Source organism: Cyanistes caeruleus, chromosome 8, assembly GCF_971803275.1.
Source record: "Cyanistes caeruleus chromosome 8, bCyaCae1.hap1.1, whole genome shotgun sequence".
NCBI classification, from domain to species: domain Eukaryota; kingdom Metazoa; phylum Chordata; class Aves; order Passeriformes; family Paridae; genus Cyanistes; species Cyanistes caeruleus.
The window spans coordinates 7,701,782-7,722,874 of record NC_141708.1 but is presented as its reverse complement, the minus strand read 5'-3'; the positions used below and the strand labels follow the sequence as shown (position 1 = coordinate 7,722,874).

Genomic DNA, 21,093 nt, shown 5'->3' with positions numbered 1-21,093 from the left:
CAGATATGGCTAAATGTATCTGTCTTAATCTGAGGGTGAATTCATCCAAATCTCCCAGATCTGCAAAGGGCTGTTCTCTTATTCTTCAGTGGGATGCTAACTTCAGAGCATAAAAATGGGAATTTCAGGTCATTAAATCCTCGTCTTCTCAGTGTGATGATGCCAGTGAAGATATTACTGCCAATATGCAGTCAGAGATTAAATGAGAGCCCTGTAATCCACTTAGATCTACAAGGTTGCTTGACACAGAGATGTACCAAAGGAATGTATGTCCCTCTCTTGTCAATTTAGTCTGTTCTGCCATTGAAGAAATGGAAGGAGGTTCTACTAGTTTTAAAATTCTGGGCTCAATTAAAATGTCAGCTTGTTTTCACTGGGATGACGGATGACAAAATGAAAGACGAATAAAAGTTTTGAAACAAAAAGAAGCCACGGTGAAAATGCTTGCTTTTATGTAAATAAGTTTCTTACTAGAATGGTCAAACCCTTTAAACTAGGCACTTTTTTTTCTTTCCTGGAAAATTGGGTATTGTTTTATTCCTTATAACTGATAAGTGTTTTCCAGCATCTGACAGTGTTGCCTCTCCCATTTGGTTGATTTGGGGAAGGGAGGTAGACAAGAAGCTCGTAAGCTCGTGCTGCTTTCCCAGCCCAGGACTGGTCCCACAGGTTTCTGCCACAAGATGGCCAGGCCTTCTGCAATGGTTCTTTCCCAGAAAACAATAAAGTAGAAGAGAAATAACGTATTAGCTGTAAACATGGATTTCTCTCTGGCAATTTCCTGAGCTCATATACTTTACAGTTTCCCAGGAGAAGCAAGCAGATGTTTAATCTAGGCTGATTCCATGCTATTTCTTCAGCTGAAGAAATGTTTTACGGGAAGAGGACTTGCCCTGCAATAAACAAGTGTGCAAAAGCTTAAAGTGGTTGTAGCAGCCATACAGATAATAATATCTAATGCCCAACTGTCATATTCACAGCAGTGCTGTTGCGAAAAGCAGAGGCTGGGCCTGTCTTCTAATCTTTTTATCTTTATTTATTCCTAACCCTGTGTATAAAGTTCGAGTAGTTAAATAAACATGAGGTGGATGAAAAGAAGCCAGCATGAAAATAACTAAGCACTATGTTTCCCTCTTTTTGCAGCCCTATGATGTAAATTTACAAGTTACGTCAGTGTTGTCCAAACTGTCCCTGTTTCCCCATCCTCATATCCATGAATACCTTTTGGATCCTTACGTCAACCTCGCCTCTGGCTGCAAGTCTCTCTTTTCTGTGATTGTCAGGGTGAGTGAACACAGCAATAATTACACATGGCTGTACAGCAGTAATATATTTAATAACTTTGTTGTTAGTGGTAATAGTTGCTGGGTAGTTTAAGTTGGTAAATATTATTGAAAGCTGATTTTAAATCAGGTTTGGGCCTAGATGGAGGCTGTTCTTCACAATTAAGTCCTGGATTTATCAATAGTGCCCTTCTTCTCCGTTTCCATCTCTTCCTGCCAGACTTGCATCCTAGAAGTGCTGGCTGGGTGCCTGTCACACTGCGGTGTCCTCAGTCAGAATCCCTCGCTTATCCCACGCACCAGCTGTTACTGAGCTGGTCAGGAGCCTGTTAATGATGCTTGCCCAAGAGGGCTTGGCTCCCTTTCTCCCAGCAGCCCTCCCTGTTCCAAAATACAACCTTCACTCTCTCCCCTTGTGCTTTCTCCAGGCCCAGGAATTCACTGGTTGATTGTCTATGTCAACATTTAAAAAGACAACTTAATTATTGATGTAATTAAAATAAGGGATGCCATTTGTGACAAGAGCAAGTAAGGCTTTTGTATTTCTTTACTTCCTGCACTCACTCATCCCCTTTTTGGGCAGAGCAGCCTCTGTGCAGGTTGTTGTGTGAACCTGTGAGGATGCTGAAGTGGGCACTGAAGCTGCCATTGAACCTTGCTGCCAGGCGCTCTGCAGAGGTGTTAACTTTGTGTGTTGATGCCTGGGCTTTGCAGGTCGTCGGGGACCTCATGGTTAGAATCCAGCGCATCCCAGATTTCACTCCCAAACTTCTGCTGGTCAGAAAACGCCTGCTGGGCTTAGAGCCGGAAGGACCCATGTGAGTAAACACATTGCTCGTTCTCCAGACGCGTGGCTGGGTTTGTGTGTGCCAGTCCTGATTCCCTGCAATTTTCTTCCTGTCCCAGCATTGACCACATGACGTTACTAGAGGGCGTGATTGTGCTGGAAGAGTTCTGCAAGGAGCTGGCGGCGATCGCCTTTGTGAAGTACCACACCTCAGCCACGCCCTGAGCAGCCCGGCCCGGCCACCCCCGGCTCCGGGCTGGGCTCGGCCGGAGAGCCACCACAACACCCAGAGACAAGGTGGTGCCTCCCGGCAAAGTGACAGGGGATGTTTGGAAGACGAGTTCCCTTCACCAGATGTTGAGTTTGCAAATGGACTTGGAATATGAGCGAAGGCATTTGGGGAGAAACCAATACACATCATTTCTAGCCACTGTGTGAAGAGCTGCAAAAGCTGCATGAAGAACCACAGACATCAGACCTTGGTTATTCTGATTACAGTGTTTAGAGAGTTTGAGCTCTTGTATGTCCTGGGGCTCACATGCATCAATTTGCTCTTTGTGACCATATTACTTTTAAAGCTAATTAATTTTATAGCATTTTTATGTCTTAATTATTTTTCTTTTCAGTTGGATATATGAAAGAAAAACACACCTATGACTGCAATGTATGTTATTAAAAATGCAGTTCAAAAAATCCACCAATCCATATACAATAAGATATGTTACTGAGGGATCATTTTGCTTTTGGTAGATCTTAAGTACAACTCTGAGCTTGATCCCTCAGTGGTTTACTACAAGAAATCTATCAGTCTAAAATCAATACTAAAGAAATTAATCCTGATTCGGCATCACATCCATAGCAAATATATCTGAAGTGTACATGTTTGTAGCATGTTTGTCTGTGTCATTCCAAGTGATTGATCTCCAGGTTATCTGTGTAACTAGATTTGCTTTAGCTTTTTACATGGGAACTCTAATTTTTTTACTCATGTCACCTTTACATTGTAGGTTAATTATAGGTCATCATAGTTGTTGCTGAAACAGTATTTTTAATTTCTTTTAAATTGGTATTAGTCTGAATTGGTTTAAGAATCTTTTGTGCCTTGAAAATCGGTAGCATAAACATTCTGTTATTTTGAGAGACATTTTTATTGCTTATCTAACCGTCACAGTGATGCCAACTTAGTTTAAGCATTGATAACTTATTTAGGACCAAAATTTGCACCTGCTTTTCACAGTGCTGGGATGCAGGAATGCCTTTCAGTGACCTCTTTTCCATGTGAATGCCATCAGCCAGGCCAGGCACTGGCAATGTGAGCAGAGGCCACTGCAGGGGGCTTTGCTTCTGCCCTCCAGAGGGTCCTCACTGCCAGCACCCTGTGCACTGGTGGCTGTGCTGGACCTGGCAGTCACACCAGTGACCCATCCTGCTCTCCACACTCGTGGGTTGGACCTCTTTCCCCTCCTCTGAACAAGGCCAGGCAGAGTTCAGCTCCTTCCGTTTACATTGTCTTTCCTTGTTTGTCTTTCCTGCCCCCCTGTTTGCACAGCTAATGCCCATTTCAGATGTCATTGCTCAAATTCAAACATAGACTAATTTATTCAGTCACTAGAAGTCTTCTGGATTTACATGACTGTACCTAGAATCAGATTCTGCTCTCTATCCATGCCTTTCAGGTCTTGTTTTTTAATATTTATGGAAGCTGGATGTTAAGAGGCCTTTTAAGATAGCAGGTTAATTAGAGCAGTGTCACAGTTAATGGGCTAAATTTATTCTTGTCACCAGTGAAGAGCATCTGGCTTAAAAGCTTCCAGTACAGGTTCAGCTGGAGAAAGCAGTTCTGGAAACATTTTGTGCAGGTAAAACCTGTATGCAGGGGCTTCCTGTACTGGGACACTTTTGTAAAAATTGTTGCATTTCTCTGGCAAACAGAAGCATGTTTTACTTCGTCACCTGTTGGGTTTTTTCTGCATTTAGCTCCAAAGTATTTTCAGGTTCAAGTAGCATAGTGGGACAAAATTTGAAAAAATTACACTTACTCAATTTTTCTTCTTTAGAAACATACCTTGAATGTAGCAAATCATTTTTAGTGATTGGCATTGCAGACAGTCCACATTGGGAGCTTCCTTAATACCTGACAAATAGTTTAGAACATGTTGATGTCTATGCAGAGTGATATTTAATACATGCATTTGTTATTTATAAGGTCCCAATTCAGCAAAACAGTTAAACATAAGCTTAATTTCAAGTATTTTTTGCTTAAATCACAATCTTTTACATGAACAAAGAGTGTTGAGCAGAAATGCTGATGCCTTACTGAATTTGAGTCTTTGTTGGTTTTGCTTGAGCTTAATTACTTTTTCCTCAAATCATCTATTTATTTTTTTTAAGCATGTACTCCAGAATACTTCTAATGTCCCAATTTCAGTGGAAACTGGAAGTGATAATACTACTATAAACAAAAATGAGCAAAATGTTAAAAAAACCTTGCAAGAGCTTTCCAAGTAATATAAAAATTGATAAAGCCATTCAAGAGTTGTCTGATCTCAAATGAAAGCATTAAACATCACTTCCTTTGTTTTGCTGTTTTCACTGGTACCCAAACTCATTACACTGAAAGGTGTTCTTATGCAAAATGCTGCAGAGCTGCAAGCACAGCTCCTTAAGATTGTCCATGAGGAAAATAAGTAGATAGAACTGTGATCACTCTTAAATTCAGCCTGTGTCTCCAGTGACATTGGTGATGTTTTCTTGCAACCCAAATGTTATTTAGTCAATAAATTTATAAGGCATGGATCCATCCTCACACAAGTGAAGCAATCTTTAAAGTTGTTTTGGCCTGAACTGCTTTTGTGAGTGCTGTCTACAAACCCTTAATCCCCCTACCTGATGACAATGACCTTTATTTTTGTAAAAGTGATTTAATCTTTCTTAAGAGATGGAACTCATTTAATTATTTTTGTGGTGATATTTTTCATGCACTTTTCTTTTGTTTTTAATGATTAGAAGTTAGTTCAGGTCCATGTTTTCACCTTTTTGATCTATGCATGTCATTGAGGAGCCCATTTTGTTTCTGTGTGCGTGTGTTTGTATGTGGTTATTTATTACCCAGAGAGGGCCACCCAAGAAAACACTTGGTCTGAAGAGTTCATGGCTTGTGCAGATCCTCCAGATGTCAGTGGGAGAGATGAGTGCTCATCACCTTAGAGAATGGGGCCACTGGTATTAGATTGAAATACTTGAGATGGGATACTAGAATAATTTTTTATTTCAAAAAGCAGATCCAAACCACATTCTAATCCTGATGCACATGTGTGTAAATAGAAGCATTGTTTTATGTTTTTTTCATTTATAGTATGTATTTGATTTAGATTCTGATTTAGAAAACTTTGTAATAAGCCATGTGCTAGCTCTGATAGAACAAGTTTGTCCTTAGTTTTCTCCTATGACTGTAATATTCCTGGTATTCAGATTCTGTCTGTGTAATGTTCTTACTCTATATTTGTGCAATATAAAAGCTGTGACTTGATGCACAGCTTGAGTCTGGTTGTACATCACCTATGTATATATATACATATATATATATAAAAAAGGACCAGAATCCCGAGCTTGCTTACACTATGATTAGTGTAAAGATTGCCACACTTCATTTTACAGGGCACAAGTAATCATGGAATGGCTTTGTAAGTGCATGGTAATTTCTACCATAACTTGCTGTGCAGTCTCACAGGTGACATTTTATTAGTGCTCTTTGTCTTGCTAGAAGAAATACTAACCTGAAGTACTTGGTAAGATTAAAGGGTCCTGGAGTAGACTTGGGGCTACATGGAAAATCCTTATCTGATATTGCATATCATACAGGGTTTTCAAACCATGTCCTCAATGCTTTCTGTGCCCTGTAAAATAGTGTAATTATATAAAATATATACTCCTTGTTTTGCCTCCTGCCTTGTTTACATTAAACAGAGAATATTCAGTAAAAATTTTCTATTAAACTTTGTGTAGGTCACTTACTAACAGTGTTGCCAAGGTTTCACAGAGGTGGGAATTTCCAATGAGAAATTGTTGAAACAGCCACATTACGAGACATACAATATTAAGTTTTATGAAGGAGGTTGTGATAAAACTCAACTTTTTGTGCTAAAAATGCATGGAGGATTAAAAGGGATATTCTCAAAATAAATTAATTTCAGTGAAGCGACTGCTTCTGTTATTACAGAATCCGTAATAATTTTTGTATAGGTGACCTTGAGACAGAATATGTTTTAACAATTTACATCATGCCTTTGATCCTGAAGTCCTCATTTATTTTGAGTCTGTTACTACAGCATCTTCTGGGACAAGCGTGTTTCCTGTACTGTGCTGTGCAGGGCTCGGACTGAATCAGCATGCTCTGCCCAGGAAAATGGGAAGCCTAGGGAAATGGGCAGGATGGAGTCATCCTGGGCACAGATGAGCTAACATCTGCTCTTTCCTGGGAGTCCTGATATCCTTCCAGAAAGGCTGCAGCTGATCAAGGCCTCTGTTTTCTGTTGCATTTGAGCGCAGAGTGTGTCAGTCACAGTACTGCTTTGTTGGAGACAAATGTCATGGGGGTGAGTGAGAATCATTTCTTCCTTCAGGGCCTTCGAGGAAAGCTTTTATACACAGAGGTTTATATATGTTTTTATATACTTTTAAATTGTGTTTGTTGTGTGTTTTTTTCTACTTTTGGTTTCCTTCTAGTTTTCATCAGCTTCTTAAAAATCTTGTTGCTCTGTAGGATCCCCTCTGAGGGGCTGCACTTGGATGTTAAGCTGTTCTCCTTGGTATTTAACATCTGCAAGTGCTCTTACATCTTTAATAAGAACAGTGCTACAGCAAGATGATGCACTTGACAGCTTTCATTATAGCTGTCTGTATCTTTCTCCCATCCTCTTGGGTCTCAGAGATTGTCATCTCCCACCCCAGATCATTCATCTGCTGTGCCTGCATGAAGCATTCAGAGATTTAGGGAGACTTTGCTTTCTCAAGCAGTGAGAAAGTTGTATCAAAATTGAATGTTTTGCATCTTCTTACATTTTTGTCTTAGTTTGATATTCTTAAAATGACTGAATTGTTGAAGTGCAGTTATCTTATGGTACTTGCATTCTGATACAAGATTTTTGGGGCTCTAGATCCTGTTGGGGTTAAAAAAAAGAGGATGCTGTCTATGTGTGGTCTCTACTTCATATTCATTAACTCATTCTACAGATTATCAGCCAGAGTTCTCAGTGTAGATACAAGTAGCGCAGGATCTACTGACTTTGTTAACCTTTAAATATCAGCAGAACTGGTGCTGTCAAAGCCTCAAGGCTTTTGCTGGTTTGGTATATGATCCAGTTGCATTAAAGTGGATTAATTCTCAGTGAAGTGAATCTGTCCCAGGCTGTATGAGCCCTTTCAGCCTAAACTGTGTGTTCCTGGTGCATCCTTTATCAGCTGAGGCTCCCTGTGAATGGTAAGAGAAAGAAATGAAGAGCAATTCAGGAATCAAGTGAAACATACGGTGGATTAAAATTTTCAGGTGCCATAAGCTTCTTGGAAGTGGCAAAAAGAGAGTGTGAAATTTTAAATTTTACATATTTGGACTGTTTGCCTTTGGAGTTAGATCTGTGCCTTTGGAGTCAGATCTGTGAGGGTAAAATGATGCATCTTGGAACATGGTGTCTCACTGGGCTACTTGATTGCCCTTGATAGGATGGCACATCCATTCTGAACTATGCTTCATTGAATTCCTGCTGGTTTTTACAATTTATGCTGCTGCTGGTATAAAATCTGCCACAACAGTGCTGTGGAACTCACAATTTTGCCCGTGTCTTGGAACTTCGACAAAAAAAAGTAGATAGTTCTCGCTAGCTTTGCCTTTCTGCTCTACAGCATCATAACTCAATAGGGGTTTGTATGGTGTCCCATTCCTCTGGTGAAACATTTTACAGGTTTAAAAACAAGGAAATACACAAAAGGGAGTTTTCTGTTTCTGTGCTAGGCTGTAGGAACATATTCTCTTAATCACCTTAATTTTCAAAAAGTTGAAGCTCATTTTCTGAAGTGAATGGTTCTCTTCCAAAAAAAGAGGGAGAGTATCCTGCACAGGGAGCCCTAGACAGTGAGGGTAAACCTGGCTTAGTAGTTTGCCCTGAGCATGGCAGAAGCATCGTATTTGTTTTACATGTTTGAAGATGTGTAGTATCTGAATTCCAGTTTGGAGACATGAAGCAGGTGAAAATTTAAGTCTTCGTGCTGTGTAATGCATATAACAGACAGGATACAGAAAGTTCTGCAGAAAATAGCAAAAGATCTTATTTCAGAGAGGAGAGCAACTGAGGTAACTAAGTTTAGCATAGTTCAATTATGGCTTGGGGTTAGAGGAACATTAGTTCCCAATAAAAAGATTTGGAAGACTTAAGCAGGAAGACTGCAAGAATTATGAAACTTTAATTTATGAGAATGCAATTAAGAATGAAGTATCATCGTTGAGGCAAACTGAAATTCCTTGTCAGTGAAAACTTCCTGACCTTGAATGTTGCTAGATCAGAAGTGGAAGGAGCCTGTAGCTTCATATTTTTAAACCAAGACTGGACAAAAAGCATGGAATGTTTCAGGAACCAGCCTGTGTCAGTGAAGAGATGAGGCAAACACAAAGTGGCGTCCTCAAGACTCACAGCTAATGAACAGTTCCAGCGTGCCTTGGGTTTGTTCTGCTAGAAAGCAGGGAGATGGACTGATCCTCTTGAGCATCTCCTGTAAATGAGGGAAGTTGCCACAGTCTGAAGAAAGGAATTTTCATCTTTCCTGCCCACTATTCACTCACACAAGAACCCCTCTGCAGATGCAGCACCCACCGCACGCAGTGGGTTCATGGCTTGGATCCCCCCATGCCTTGGAGAGAAGAAACAAATTACCTGTTCTCTGCATCATCATTACCCTTCACTTGAGAAACCCACTTCTACTTCCCTCATCTCCACATCCACAGGAAGCACCTGTCAAGTTCATATGTCTTCATTTGGGTCATGAATTTTTATTTTCTAGCATTTTCAGAGACTCCTGTTTTTACTGTTAGCAGGCTGTCCATCAACACTGCACATTTCCAGACAATTTTTCTTTCAGCTTCCTGAAAGGGGAAAAAAAAATCTTTTTATTGTTTATCCTGGCTTTTAGACTCACATTCTCCTGCCTTGCTAATTCCATCCTTTCAAATCCCTGAAAATGTATTTTGTCGTGTCCTTCACCTTGAGGATTCAGTAGTCAGCAGTTTGTGCAGCTCAGCAGGCAGGGAGGGTTATGGACAGCATGGATAAAATCAGAGCTGCTTCTGCCCATCCAGCTGCAGGATCTGTACAGGAGGAAATCCCATCTGCATAGCAAACGTGTGGAGTGGTCAGAAGGAAAACTTGGACACACAGAAATCAATGGAAATTTTGCTGTCAGTAGGAATGCACAGTCTTCATTCTCTGCTTCGCAAGCTCATTGTGGCATTTCTGATAATGTTGTTTTCAGAAGAAAAAAGGGATGAAAATTAAGAAAAAAGTAGTCACTGAAGAAAACCAGATAGCCTGGACATATTTAAAAGAAAGACACTTAAATGTCTTCTACTGCCCTGGCAGCAGCTCTGAGCTTCCCAACAGCCGTGTTTGGTTCCAGGTCAGAACAGGGACAGAACCTGGATCAGTTCTGGAATGTGTGGAACAACTTGTTTGGAACCCAGAGAAGTACAGCAGTTTGTAACCCTCAGAGGGCATTTCAAAGAGTTACCACAGAAGTAAAGATAAACCAATGAGAGGAAAACTATATTTCTATATTTCTATATTATATATATAATAGATATTAAATATGTGTCATTCATAATATTTCTAATTGCTCAAAACTTTATTATTTTATGCTGTTTCTTTGTTCAAACAATAAAACACAAATCACTAAGGAATTCAGTTACCTCTTGCTTACATTGGCAAAAGCCTAGCAGATCATATAAGATACTTACTTAAGCCAGTAATAAGTGAAGTATTACCCTCTCAGAGCCATCCAGCAGAAGGCTACTTTGCTGTTGGTAAATAAAACCTTCCATTAATAGCTTAGAACTCTGTTGTTCCCTTTTTGCCAAAATTTAGGAAAAGCAGTAGTAATAGTGGCTAAATCATACATCAAAATTGTGTGAAAAGCTTCATTAGGTATAGATAAAGATAATGTCTATTTCTCTGGAGCCATGATCTCAGCTTAGAATATTAAATAAGGAGTTGGTTTAATATCAGCCAATAAATCACAATAAACCTTCATGCTTCCAAGATGGCAAATATGCTTATCAGACCATATTTTTACATTCTAAAAGATCAAGAGTGAGCACAAACCCTATTTCCCCCTTTTATAATTAATTTCAAATGTCAATTTGATCTACTAATATAATTCTAATTGCCAAATTTCTAAAATAGGGTTGCCTTTTTGTTTCTAAATATCAACCAAACAGAATAATGAAAAAATAGATGCCTTGATATGATTAAATGTGATCTGATCAACCAGTGGGACAGGCCCACGGCTTTCTCTCTCTTCAATTTATGTCTCTCAAGTGAGATGTTGGCAAGGACTGTTCTGGCTATTCTTGCCTAAAAGGGGGAAACTGCAACATGAAAAGTTTCTACCTTCTGGGGTAGAAAATGGAAATACATTATGATAGATACTTCGAGATTATGGCATATATACTTATCCTGGAAACCATTATTTTTATATTTAATTTTACTCCATGAAGAAGCAAAGGTGTGGGATCTGTAAATAATGCCATGCTAATAATCCCAACCAGAATCTACAGCAGTTGATGCCATTTCAAGGCACATTTTACTCTTTAGCCCTGATCACTGTGCTGCCAATTGTTTCGTTATTTTTAAGCAGTTTGCTTACTAACCACGCACTGAGGTGATGCTGAATATTCTGAGCAATTTTGTTGAGTTTGTGGTTTTGAGTGGCAAATAGCTTTTTCTCTCCCTGTGACAGATGGATGACTTAGTCTGCTAATAGAGGAAGCTGTCACAGAGGAATTACATGTATAAGCTTCATTTACATTTTTAAAGTGCAAGCTATATAGGTGAAATTCATCTTTTCAGCTCTTCAAGTATTAAACTGTTCAGTGGAAGGGGCTTGAGTTCTTAGTCCTGATTCAGTTTTCTACACAAACTTTCTGTGCCCAGCAGTTTATGAACATTTACCAGAAGCCCCTAAGAAAATGCTCTGATATTGGCCTCATTTTTTGTTACTTCAGTGGAGAAGTGTGGACTTGCAAGAGCAAGCTGACCCAAATGCTGGATAGAGAAGTTCTTCAGGTTGGAACTGAAATTTGATAATGAAAACTTGCACCATAATGAGCCAAGGTCAGTATAATTGTGTAACTCTACTCTTTCAGCAGTTAGATTCCACCTGATTAACCTATTTATAGCATTGTATTAATTCAGTACCATTTATTCCAGATGCTCCATGGAGTTTTATAAACAGCCAAGGAGACACCAACCCTGAGTGCAGTATGGAATGAGCTGGCTTTCATTAAGTTAACCCCTGATATTCTGCTGATCCTTTACCTTGAGCAATGTATTAGGGTCTGAATTGGATGACAAACAAATGAGAAACTTAAAAATGGCATAATAATGCAGCTGTGAATCCCTGGTGCATTGTATTATCTTCACTGGTAACAGGCCACAGGTTTAGTGCCGAATTTGCAAGGTAAAATATGGGTTAGCAAATGTATAAATGAACCCAAATGGGTCTTAGACTGAGATAAAACTGTCACCACGAACATCACAGTCCTCCTGGGGAAAGGCTCCAGACTCCAGTGACCCTCAGCACCACCACCAACATGGCCACAGAGCCATGGAGGCAGGGAAAGGGACCACAACATCCAAAAATGGGATAAAACATCGAGTACTTTTAAGTGTTTTATTATTAGCATTGAAATTTTTTGTGCCTAGACAAAGCTGCTTCTTTCTGAGATAATTACATCTAGGCTGATAGTGGCTCTTGGAACAGACTGTAAGCATAGGAGGTAAGAGGATCAAACACACCAGGAAAAGTTTAGTCTCCTGCTGCCAGGGAGAAGACTGACAAAGCAGGGACAGATACTTCTGATGAAAAATGTCATCTGTTTTGTTGTTGGTTTTGATCCCAATATCCTCCATGCTGTGGAAAAGCTGCTTGAGGGCTTTTCCTGCCTGAGAACAGTGACATTTGATCTGAAATCTGTCTGGAGCCCAGACTGGGGATATGCATGAGGCTGTTGGTAAATACCACTCTTCAACATTTTAATGGTGCTGTAGCTCCAACTGGAAGACTTTGGCAGAGTGCAGCCACACCATCCCTATTAAAGAAAGAACACCTAAGCCCTGACTCCAACCATGCATTTTATAAGAAAAGCTCTTTTTCTTTGGTTTGAACATAAACATCTACTCAAGTAATATTCTACTCTACTACTGCCTCCAGGTTTATCCAGAATAAAAAATTGCTACTGTGACCGTCATTATGACCAGACTGCCAAAATAGAAACACACAATTTCATTCAGATGATCATCATTATTTAATCCAGCAAACACTAAAATTTAATTTCATCAGAACATATTTTTCTTTGGATTTTGTCTCAAATAATTTAATTCCCTAGTTTTTGCATTGTTTCAGTGACGACCTACTCACACCATAATTATTCTTAAGGGGGCTGGTGTGCATGTGGGAAACAAAGCTCTCATCAGTGGGTACCATTCTTAGTATCCATTTGTCTCTTGGTTCCCTGAATCACTGTTGTGAAGCATTTCCAGGGAGCTGATAATCACGATTTAAACCATTATGTTTTCTACCATTTATAAGCATGTCTGAGCCAGAAGTCATTCTGTGGTTGTTGCTGCTTCATCCTTCAGGGACAAAATGTTCTAAAGAGCTAATGTTGCTCTTTCATTAAGAAACGTATTCAGAACCACAGAGAGTGATTTTGACAGTGCAATTGGTAGTTGCTCTAGGGCAGGAGCTTGACAGGAGTCCTATTTTAAGCTTAAATGAATGTATTCTGTTTATTTAGAGAAGCAGAGTCAGTTATAGATTTTGGTATGCATGCACAAGTATACACCTGTGTATCTTGTGCACTCTGCCTCTCCAGATTGCACAAAATAATGCTGTGTTGATATATTAAAAAAAAAAAATAAATGTTTGCTTCCGGGGAGCCCTGGCATGAAAACTACAAAAGAAAAAAGAGAGATTCCTACAAGCCCAAGACTGGTTATTTATCTATATCTCATGTTTTCGTAGCATGAACACATTTTGCTTTTTCATACAGAGTCACAGAATCATTTTGATTGCAAAGGACCTCTGAGATCATCGAGTCCAGCTATCAACCCAGCACTGTCAAGGCCACCACTAGACCGTGTCCCCCAGTGCCACATGCCACGTCTTATAAACCCACCACCTAGGGGATGGTGACCCCAGCAGTTCCCTGGGCAGCCTGTTCCAATGCTGACCAGCCTTTCAGTGAAAAATTTTTTCCTAATATCCATTCTAAACCTTCCCTGGTGCAACTTAAATTCACTTCCTCTTGTCACATAGGAGAAAAGAGCAACCCCACGCATGTTTTGTTGGGTTTGAGTGTGGGTGGAGAGAGAAAGGCATTTAGTGAATAAGGGAAATTGAGGTGAAGGTCACTGAGATGCAAAGTGACAGAAGAGATTAATTCCTTGCAAAGATGAACAGGGGTGTAGTTTCACATCATGGTTTTTCTGGTGGCAAAGCTGGTTTTCAGAAGTTCATATCCTTAGCTGCTGGGCATTGTGTTATATAAACATTATACTGGTCATTGCACCACAGCCCAGAAAGTTCAGCCAGCACAGGCAAAGGTTATAAACTGCTGCAGAGGTGGAAATGTGAACCAGGGTGGGAATGGGCAGCACATTTCCATTTGTCTCCATGGAGCAGAACTGGAAACAGCAGCAATCTCTGAGAAGGAAGGCTGCTTATCTGGCTGAGCCATGGTCTAGGGAACTGGAAGAAGCTGGATTATGTTCCTGTTCCTGCTGCATGACCCATCACTTCTGTTACTACAGCATGAGAGAAGTATTACTGGAAGTATTTCTTCAGAAGGGTGTAGTTATGTCTCATTAATGCAAGTGTACAGGAAGATAGTATAAGAACACAGCATTGTTATCAATCCCTCATCTTTATAAGTGTCACTGCTCAGGTAATCACAGACTTCCAGAATTAGATCTCCTGGTAGTGCTACCAAACACATGCTTGTCTCGTAGCAAAATGTTCTTTGTGAGGACTTTGGAGATCAAAGAAGTATGGGCTTGATTGGAAACCAATTATCTACTGCTGTGTGGACCTTTGAACACTAAGAAGATTTTTATTTCCTTTCCCTTTTGATCCCCAAAATAAGCAATATGAATATAAAGAATATGAGAACAAAAGAGTGGAAAGGGAAAGCAAGAATGTGCCTATAGGTTAGTTGGATAGATTTTAAATAAACAAATAAACAAATAAATAATTAAAAATCAGGCTTCTGGATCAGGAAATCCCAGCAAGCTACAGGCATAAGCAATATATCTTTCAGCTCAGTATGTCTGTAAGTCAGAAAAACACCCAAACAGGGCTGCAATATGAATTACCCATGGATGTCTATGGGAAGAATACTTTTTTGCTCCATATGCAACTGGAATTACAGTATTACTTTGTGCAGCTGATGCTACTCAAAGTACCATTTCTTTGCTCTACCTTTAATCTTATTGCCTAAATTCATTAGCCTTTCTCCTACTCTTTTCCTTTTTTGGCTTCATATTCCAGGAAGAACCCAATGCCTACAAGTGTGCTTTGCAGCTCCAGCTCTGTTGTCATTTCCAGTGCTGGCTGCAGTCTGTGGGCCAAGGAAAGCAGGTGCAGATCCATCCCCTCCTGTAGCATTTCACCCACTTCCATGGCCTTTAATTTTAGTTTCTCTCTCTGGGGTCAGTCCCTGTACAGGGACAATTAACACCGAGCCTCTGAAATCTGCTAGGGATTTAAAGCAATGGGTGAGTTGTTGCCACCTGGTGAGAGGAGGAGGAAGGAGGGGGAGGATGAATGAGCCGCCCTTTTCCTTTCTCATCCGGCGCACATTAGCGGATCAATGACTGAAATGGATGAGGGTGCTGCTGAAGTGTCGGCACTGCAATGATGTAGCTGCTATTAATGGCTAGAGCTCCAGCCCGGAAATTATAGATGAAGAAATGGAAAAAAAAATATTTCTGTGGGCTCTGAATTGGTGATTTGAGGATTGTAATTTAGTGCTCGCTTTCATATTTCATAAAAAGGCTACTGTGCACATTTTCAGAAGTTTGCCTGTTAGTTAAGGAAGGAATAAAGTCAATAATCTGTACTTGATCTCAATTCTCCTTCCACTTTCCATCTAAGATACGATCCACAATCAGCAGTGGTGACTTTCCTTTAAATCAAGGTTCATGCTTTTCAGCAGATCTGTTTGCAGTGAGGAAATGTACCATCAGCTCTCTGGCTGTCTGGATTTAGAGCAAACATACAAAATATTTTAGTTTATATAGCCTGTGAACTCAGCATATTTCAAGGTCAAATTCCTACTTCACTAAAATCGCTGACAAACACATGGTTATCTTCAGGCAGCCTGGGTCTAGACACAATAAAGAAAAAACAACCCAAAACTGATCAAAGCAACCCCAAAATCCCACAGCAAAAGCACCTTGTCTTGCAAAACTGTTGAAAAGGACAAATCTGCTATTCTCAGCTAAATCTGTGACCCGAGGGAAGCTGTACCCTTCCAGCAGCAGTCTGACCAATACCAGAATTCAACAGGGTTTTATCCATATTGACTTTCTTTGGGCTTCCTTTCTCCTGCAGCAATCAGCCAGGTCACAGAGGGGAGCGCAAAGGGAGGGAGTTCAGCTCCCTCCTCACTGACAATGGGGCAAAGCTTCTGAGGCACCAAAAAGTGAATATATCAGGTTCTGTAAGAAAGATGTCTATAGAGCAGTGTTCCCACTCTCATCTTTCAGGTTAACCTACTTTCTGCCTCCTGCTCTGAGGCTTTTCCCTGTGTCCCTGCTGCGGGTGGCTGCTGTAGTTGCTGCTGAGGCTGCAGCTGCCCTTTCTGCAAACAGCCAGGGGGAAGGCATCCAGCATGGACTGGGTGAAACAACAATAGCTGGTCCTGAAAAGCAGTTCCTACCTAAATCCACAGCAGTCACTCCTGCCCAGATGAGGGAATTCTGCCCTTCACATGATCTCATGACACTGCTGGGTCACCCACCAGTCTCCACTCCAGCCTTTCCTGCCTGACAATTAATTCCCCACAGCTCTCTTAGTGGAAGCTTCAGTGTGTGTGCCAAAAAGGTGGTTTTTTTTCTAATTTCAGTCTCCTAACTTTTTTTCTGTGCTCCCTAAATAGCAAAGACTGTCTGATAAGGCAGCCCGGGGTGAGCAAGGAGAGGAGGCACTGAGGTAAACAAAAACGGGTGATCGGGCATAAATATTTCAGAAAAATGTGCCAGCGTAAAAGACTTGGCTGCAGCTATTCCTCCTGAGGGGTCAGGTTGCAAAAACCTCTTCCTCACTCCCCCAGCATCTGCCTCCCTGGCTTTGAGGCATGGACACATCCAAGTGCCTAATAAATTCCTGGGATGGGCAAAGCAGGAGAGCGAGTATTTACTTTGCGCTCGTAAAACAGCGCTTATAATTCTGCCTCGTCGCTGGCTAATTAAAGCTTGCACAGCCAGTTCATCATCAGTCGGGGCTGCCAGGCGATGTTAAAGGCAGCCCGATGTGGCTCGGAGCGCTGCGGGTCACTGAAGCTGCGCCGCCCCTGCCCCGCTGCCTTAGCACCGTGCTGGGCACAGCAGCAGCCTGGCCCTTTTCTAACACACTGCTTCATAGAAAACGCTTCACTGCAACCGCTACTTATCGCAAAATGCGCATTATTGAGGGAGGAAAAAAACCTGTAACACCCTGCCCTAAGGATCCAAAGCACAGATTCAGCTTTCCTGAATCCCTAGGGGTTTCTGCTGCGCTGCTTGGAGAGGCTGCTCAGCCCCCAGAGCCCCCAGCTCATCTCTCCCCAGAGCAGAGGCAGGAAGGGGATGATGCATCTGCTGCCCACCTCCCCTGGCTGCCGGGCCAGCTCCTGTCCTGAACACATCTGGTACATCCTGCAGCTCCTGCCCTAAATACATCTGGTACATCCTGCAGCTCCTGCCCTAAATACATCTGGTACATCCCGCAGCTCCTGCCCTGAACACATCTGGTACATCCTGCAGCTCCTGCCCTGAACACATCTGGTACATCCTGCAGCTCCTGCACTGAACACATCTGGTACATCCTGCAGCTCCTGCACTGAACACATCTGGTACATCCTGCAGCTCCTGTCCTGAACACATCTGGTACATCCTGCAGCTCCTGCCCTGAACACATCTGGTACATCCTGCAGCTCCTGCACTGAACACATCTGGTACATCCTGCAGCTCCTGTCCTGAACACATCTGGTACATCCTGCAGCTCCTGCCCTGAACACATCTGGTACATCCTGCAGCTCCTGCACTGAACACATCTGGTACATCCTGCAGCTCCTGTCCTGAACACATCTGGTACATCCTGCAGCTCCTGCACTGAACACATCTGGTACATCCTGCAGCTCCTGTCCTGAACACATCTGGTACATCCTGCAGAACGCAGCACAGCTGTTTCACGCTGCAGGACAGACAGCCCAGGCTTTCAGCTCTCTGACAAGGTGTGAACATCTTTGCTCTGCTGAATTCTAATGGGAGCCAGACTCTGAGTCTCTTAAGCAGCCTCTTAGTGCAAAATCACGTTTGTATAGACTGATAAAGAACTCATGAAATTACTGAAGACCGTGGGCTGAAAGTCATCCTGAAAGTCACATCAGACCCAAATGTTGTGTACACAGAAGCATCTTTAAAGCACTCAGGCTGTGTGGGCTAGGGTGTATGCCAGTTTGGGAACTCTCTGTGGATGGATTCAAGCAGTGGATGCCAGGATTCAAGTGGTGGGACTGCCCTGTGAATAAGCAGATTTTTTACGGTCCAACTCAAATTCATCTAACATTTATGTTTTCTAAATGTGCAACAATCAAGATGCCTAGAGAAAAAGAAGTGGCGCAAAATCTCAAGTTCTGGGTTCATCTGAGGGCTTGCAGGTTCCTCTTGTGCCCTTCAGAGCTCAGACAGCCTCAGTGACTCTCAGCCCTGCAGCCATGAGGCAAAAAAACCTCGTTGTGCTCCTGGAAGGAAAAGTGCTGCCTGAGTCCTCGGGTTCAAAGACTTCGCTCATGGAGTATGGGATGTTTTAGAAAAGCTGGTTTGTTGATCATTGATAATTTTTCCTCTGATTACAGAGAATGATATTGCTAAACAGAACATTAGAAAGTCAATTACACATTGCAAAAGATACAAAAAAAAATAAGCACCTATTCAAAAATATTTCCTTATTTCTATTTTTCTTCTGTCTGTCTGGTTCTGTAAACTCACCTGACTATATTTACATTTAAGATATTTAATCAATATAATTTTAAACTCTTTTTGTGGGAGATAATTACTTGTGTTTTGAGAAAATACAGCCAGAATGCGGATTTTCCTAGTCAGACCCACTGCTTGGAGATAAATGATTCATCTTTCTTTTAAAATGTAATCTATTCATTTTTAATTAATAGTGCAGACAAGACTGGACAATTATTGTTGCTTCTTTTGGCCTTTTCCACTTAGCATAGAAGCTGGAAAAATAAAGTTTAGCATATTCAAAAAGATTCAACAAAATGTTATTTCTGACTCTTGAGAGTGTAACTCTCAAGATTGGTTTCATTTCACATAGAAAATAAAAGTAAATCTAATATATGAAACTGTACAGGGAAAATCACAGAACCAACACAATGGTCCCAGCTTCTTGTCCTCTAAAGGTCAGCTTTGAGGATGTGACACAGTGCTAAATTACCAGGGCAAAAAAGCTGAAATGCTGAAGTATGAAAATACAAAAGAGAGAAAAGGAAGACCTGAACAATTCCAGGTCACTATATCGTAGTCCTCAGAGCATCCAACTGCTCTGTAAATATTGCTTAATTAAATGTACTTGGATTGACAGCAATATTTAATTCCAACTGCATTATAACAGAATCACTACCTGCAATATTAATTCCAGATTCCACAGCAGAAGCAAACCAGAGTAGGTTGGAACTTACATCCTGATCAAGGATTTATGGTGCAGGTCCAAAAACGTCAAGTCCAAGGACAATATTAATTTATTACAAGGTCATACAGACCTCTACCTTCTTAATTCATGTTCTCTACTCCTAGCTTTACAGAAGACCTGTGTAAAGGTCAACTGCTTAGTCTGAATGTCATGAAGAAGAATGAAGCAAATAGGGTCACCCTTTCAAATTTTAGCTTCCTAGAACTGGTACTACATCAAGCAGGTATTTGTCTTGGATGCTGTGAGGAGGAAAGGCATGGAGCAGTGGCTGAATGGGGAATCTGACATGACTACAAAAAATGGACTTATGAAAGGTAGAAAAATTCAGGTCTGTCAGTCAGACAAAATGTGAGACCGCTAAACTAAATGGGCTTGTTTATCACTGTAATTATGTAGCTTTACAATGATAAGGTATTACATCTACATGTCTTACTCTGTGCCAGGAACTGCAGAAACCCAGTAAATTTAATTATGAGAGATAGAAAAAAATTCCTTTATTTCATGATCTATCTACCCCTGTAATGATTACTCTGGGGAAATTCCCACTGAAGCCAAGCAGATGGTTCCTACCTTGTTGTACACCCAGCTTATTTTCTTTTAAGCTATGAAGTGGTTTACAATGCCATTTTTCTCTGGAGCTGTCTTGCATTTGGCAGACCTCAGACTATGTGTGAATTCTCTTTTATTGTATATATGGATGAACGGCTCTTTTTCTTTTTTACCACAGATAGCAAATCCCACTTTGGATTCATATAAATAAGGACATGAATCAGACAAGTATCTGGTCCAAACTTGCTTTCAACGAGATAATTCCCATTGACTTTGTTAAAAGGGAGTCAATAATCAGATTTAATGTCACTGAGCCACATGGGTGCATTTCCACAAACACCCTTGCTGAGCTCTTAAACACTTGTCTATGAACCAATATTGTGTATTTCTGCTTCTGACTAATCCCTTGCTCCCTTTTTGCACAGAAATGTAAATCTGCAGCAAACTGGAACTGGTTGGATGAGGGAGCTCCCTGCTTTCCCTGTGCCTGCTGGTAACCAACCCTGGCCCTAAGGGCAGGAGGAAATGTGCCTGTGATACTCTCCAAGGCAACCTCTGTCCTTGTGTCAGAAGCCAGCTCAAGCCCTACACACTGTTCAAGGGATTGACCCAGGAGAAAGGGGTGGCTGTGCATTGTTCTCAGCAGAAAGGTAGATTTCTGCTATTTCTCCTTTCTTCTCATAATCATTTCAGGCTAAGGAATATCATACAGGTTTTGGAAAAGTGATAAACACTGATGATATCTCTCAGGAAACTTTTCTTGAAGTCAAATCTTTGTAAAACTACAACTGCCCAGATTAAAGGCTGAACCTAAACTGGCAGGTGCCTGATTGAGGAATAGTATATACTTTATCTGATTTGAGACTACGTAGCTCCAAGGAGTTTTTTAAAGAGAGATAAATCATTAATCCCCACAATCAGTTCAGAGCAGCCAGAAAAGAAGATAAAGTTCCCATGTCTTTGTGCCACATATACCTCCAGGCATCTTCTAACAGATTTCTCTGCAGTTTGAATTCAGCTCTCTACTTCAGAGTCAGAGACACACAGGGAAGCTGTATTTGAAAGCAAAGAAAATAGCTGAAAACTCTCAAGAGATATAATTTAAAATGGATGGTGGTGTGATGGGGGAAATTTATTTGCAAGCATTATGTCATATTTTTTCTCAGATAGCCATTAAGAGCATACACAATACCTGGATGACTTAACCTGTGACCATTATTTATTGTAACCTATGTTTTCCCCAGA

At 41.0% G+C, this 21,093-nt stretch overlaps 1 protein-coding gene across 4 annotated transcripts in view; it reads left to right on the top strand.

Moving 5' to 3' along the window:
- FHIP2A (FHF complex subunit HOOK interacting protein 2A) overlaps nucleotides 1–6,267 on the top strand; it is a 34,102-nt gene extending 27,835 nt beyond the window's left edge. For all 4 annotated transcript variants that reach the window (XM_086899315.1, XM_086899314.1, XM_023929920.2 and 1 more), the window contains 3 exons: nucleotides 1,144–1,284; nucleotides 1,998–2,101; nucleotides 2,190–6,267. In XM_086899315.1, coding sequence (XP_086755441.1) covers nucleotides 1,144–1,284; nucleotides 1,998–2,101; nucleotides 2,190–2,295 — 351 coding nt within the window. In that variant the 3' untranslated portion in view covers nucleotides 2,296–6,267. The remainder of the gene's footprint in view (nucleotides 1–1,143; nucleotides 1,285–1,997; nucleotides 2,102–2,189) is intronic.
- Nucleotides 6,268–21,093: the final 14,826 nt, after the last annotated feature.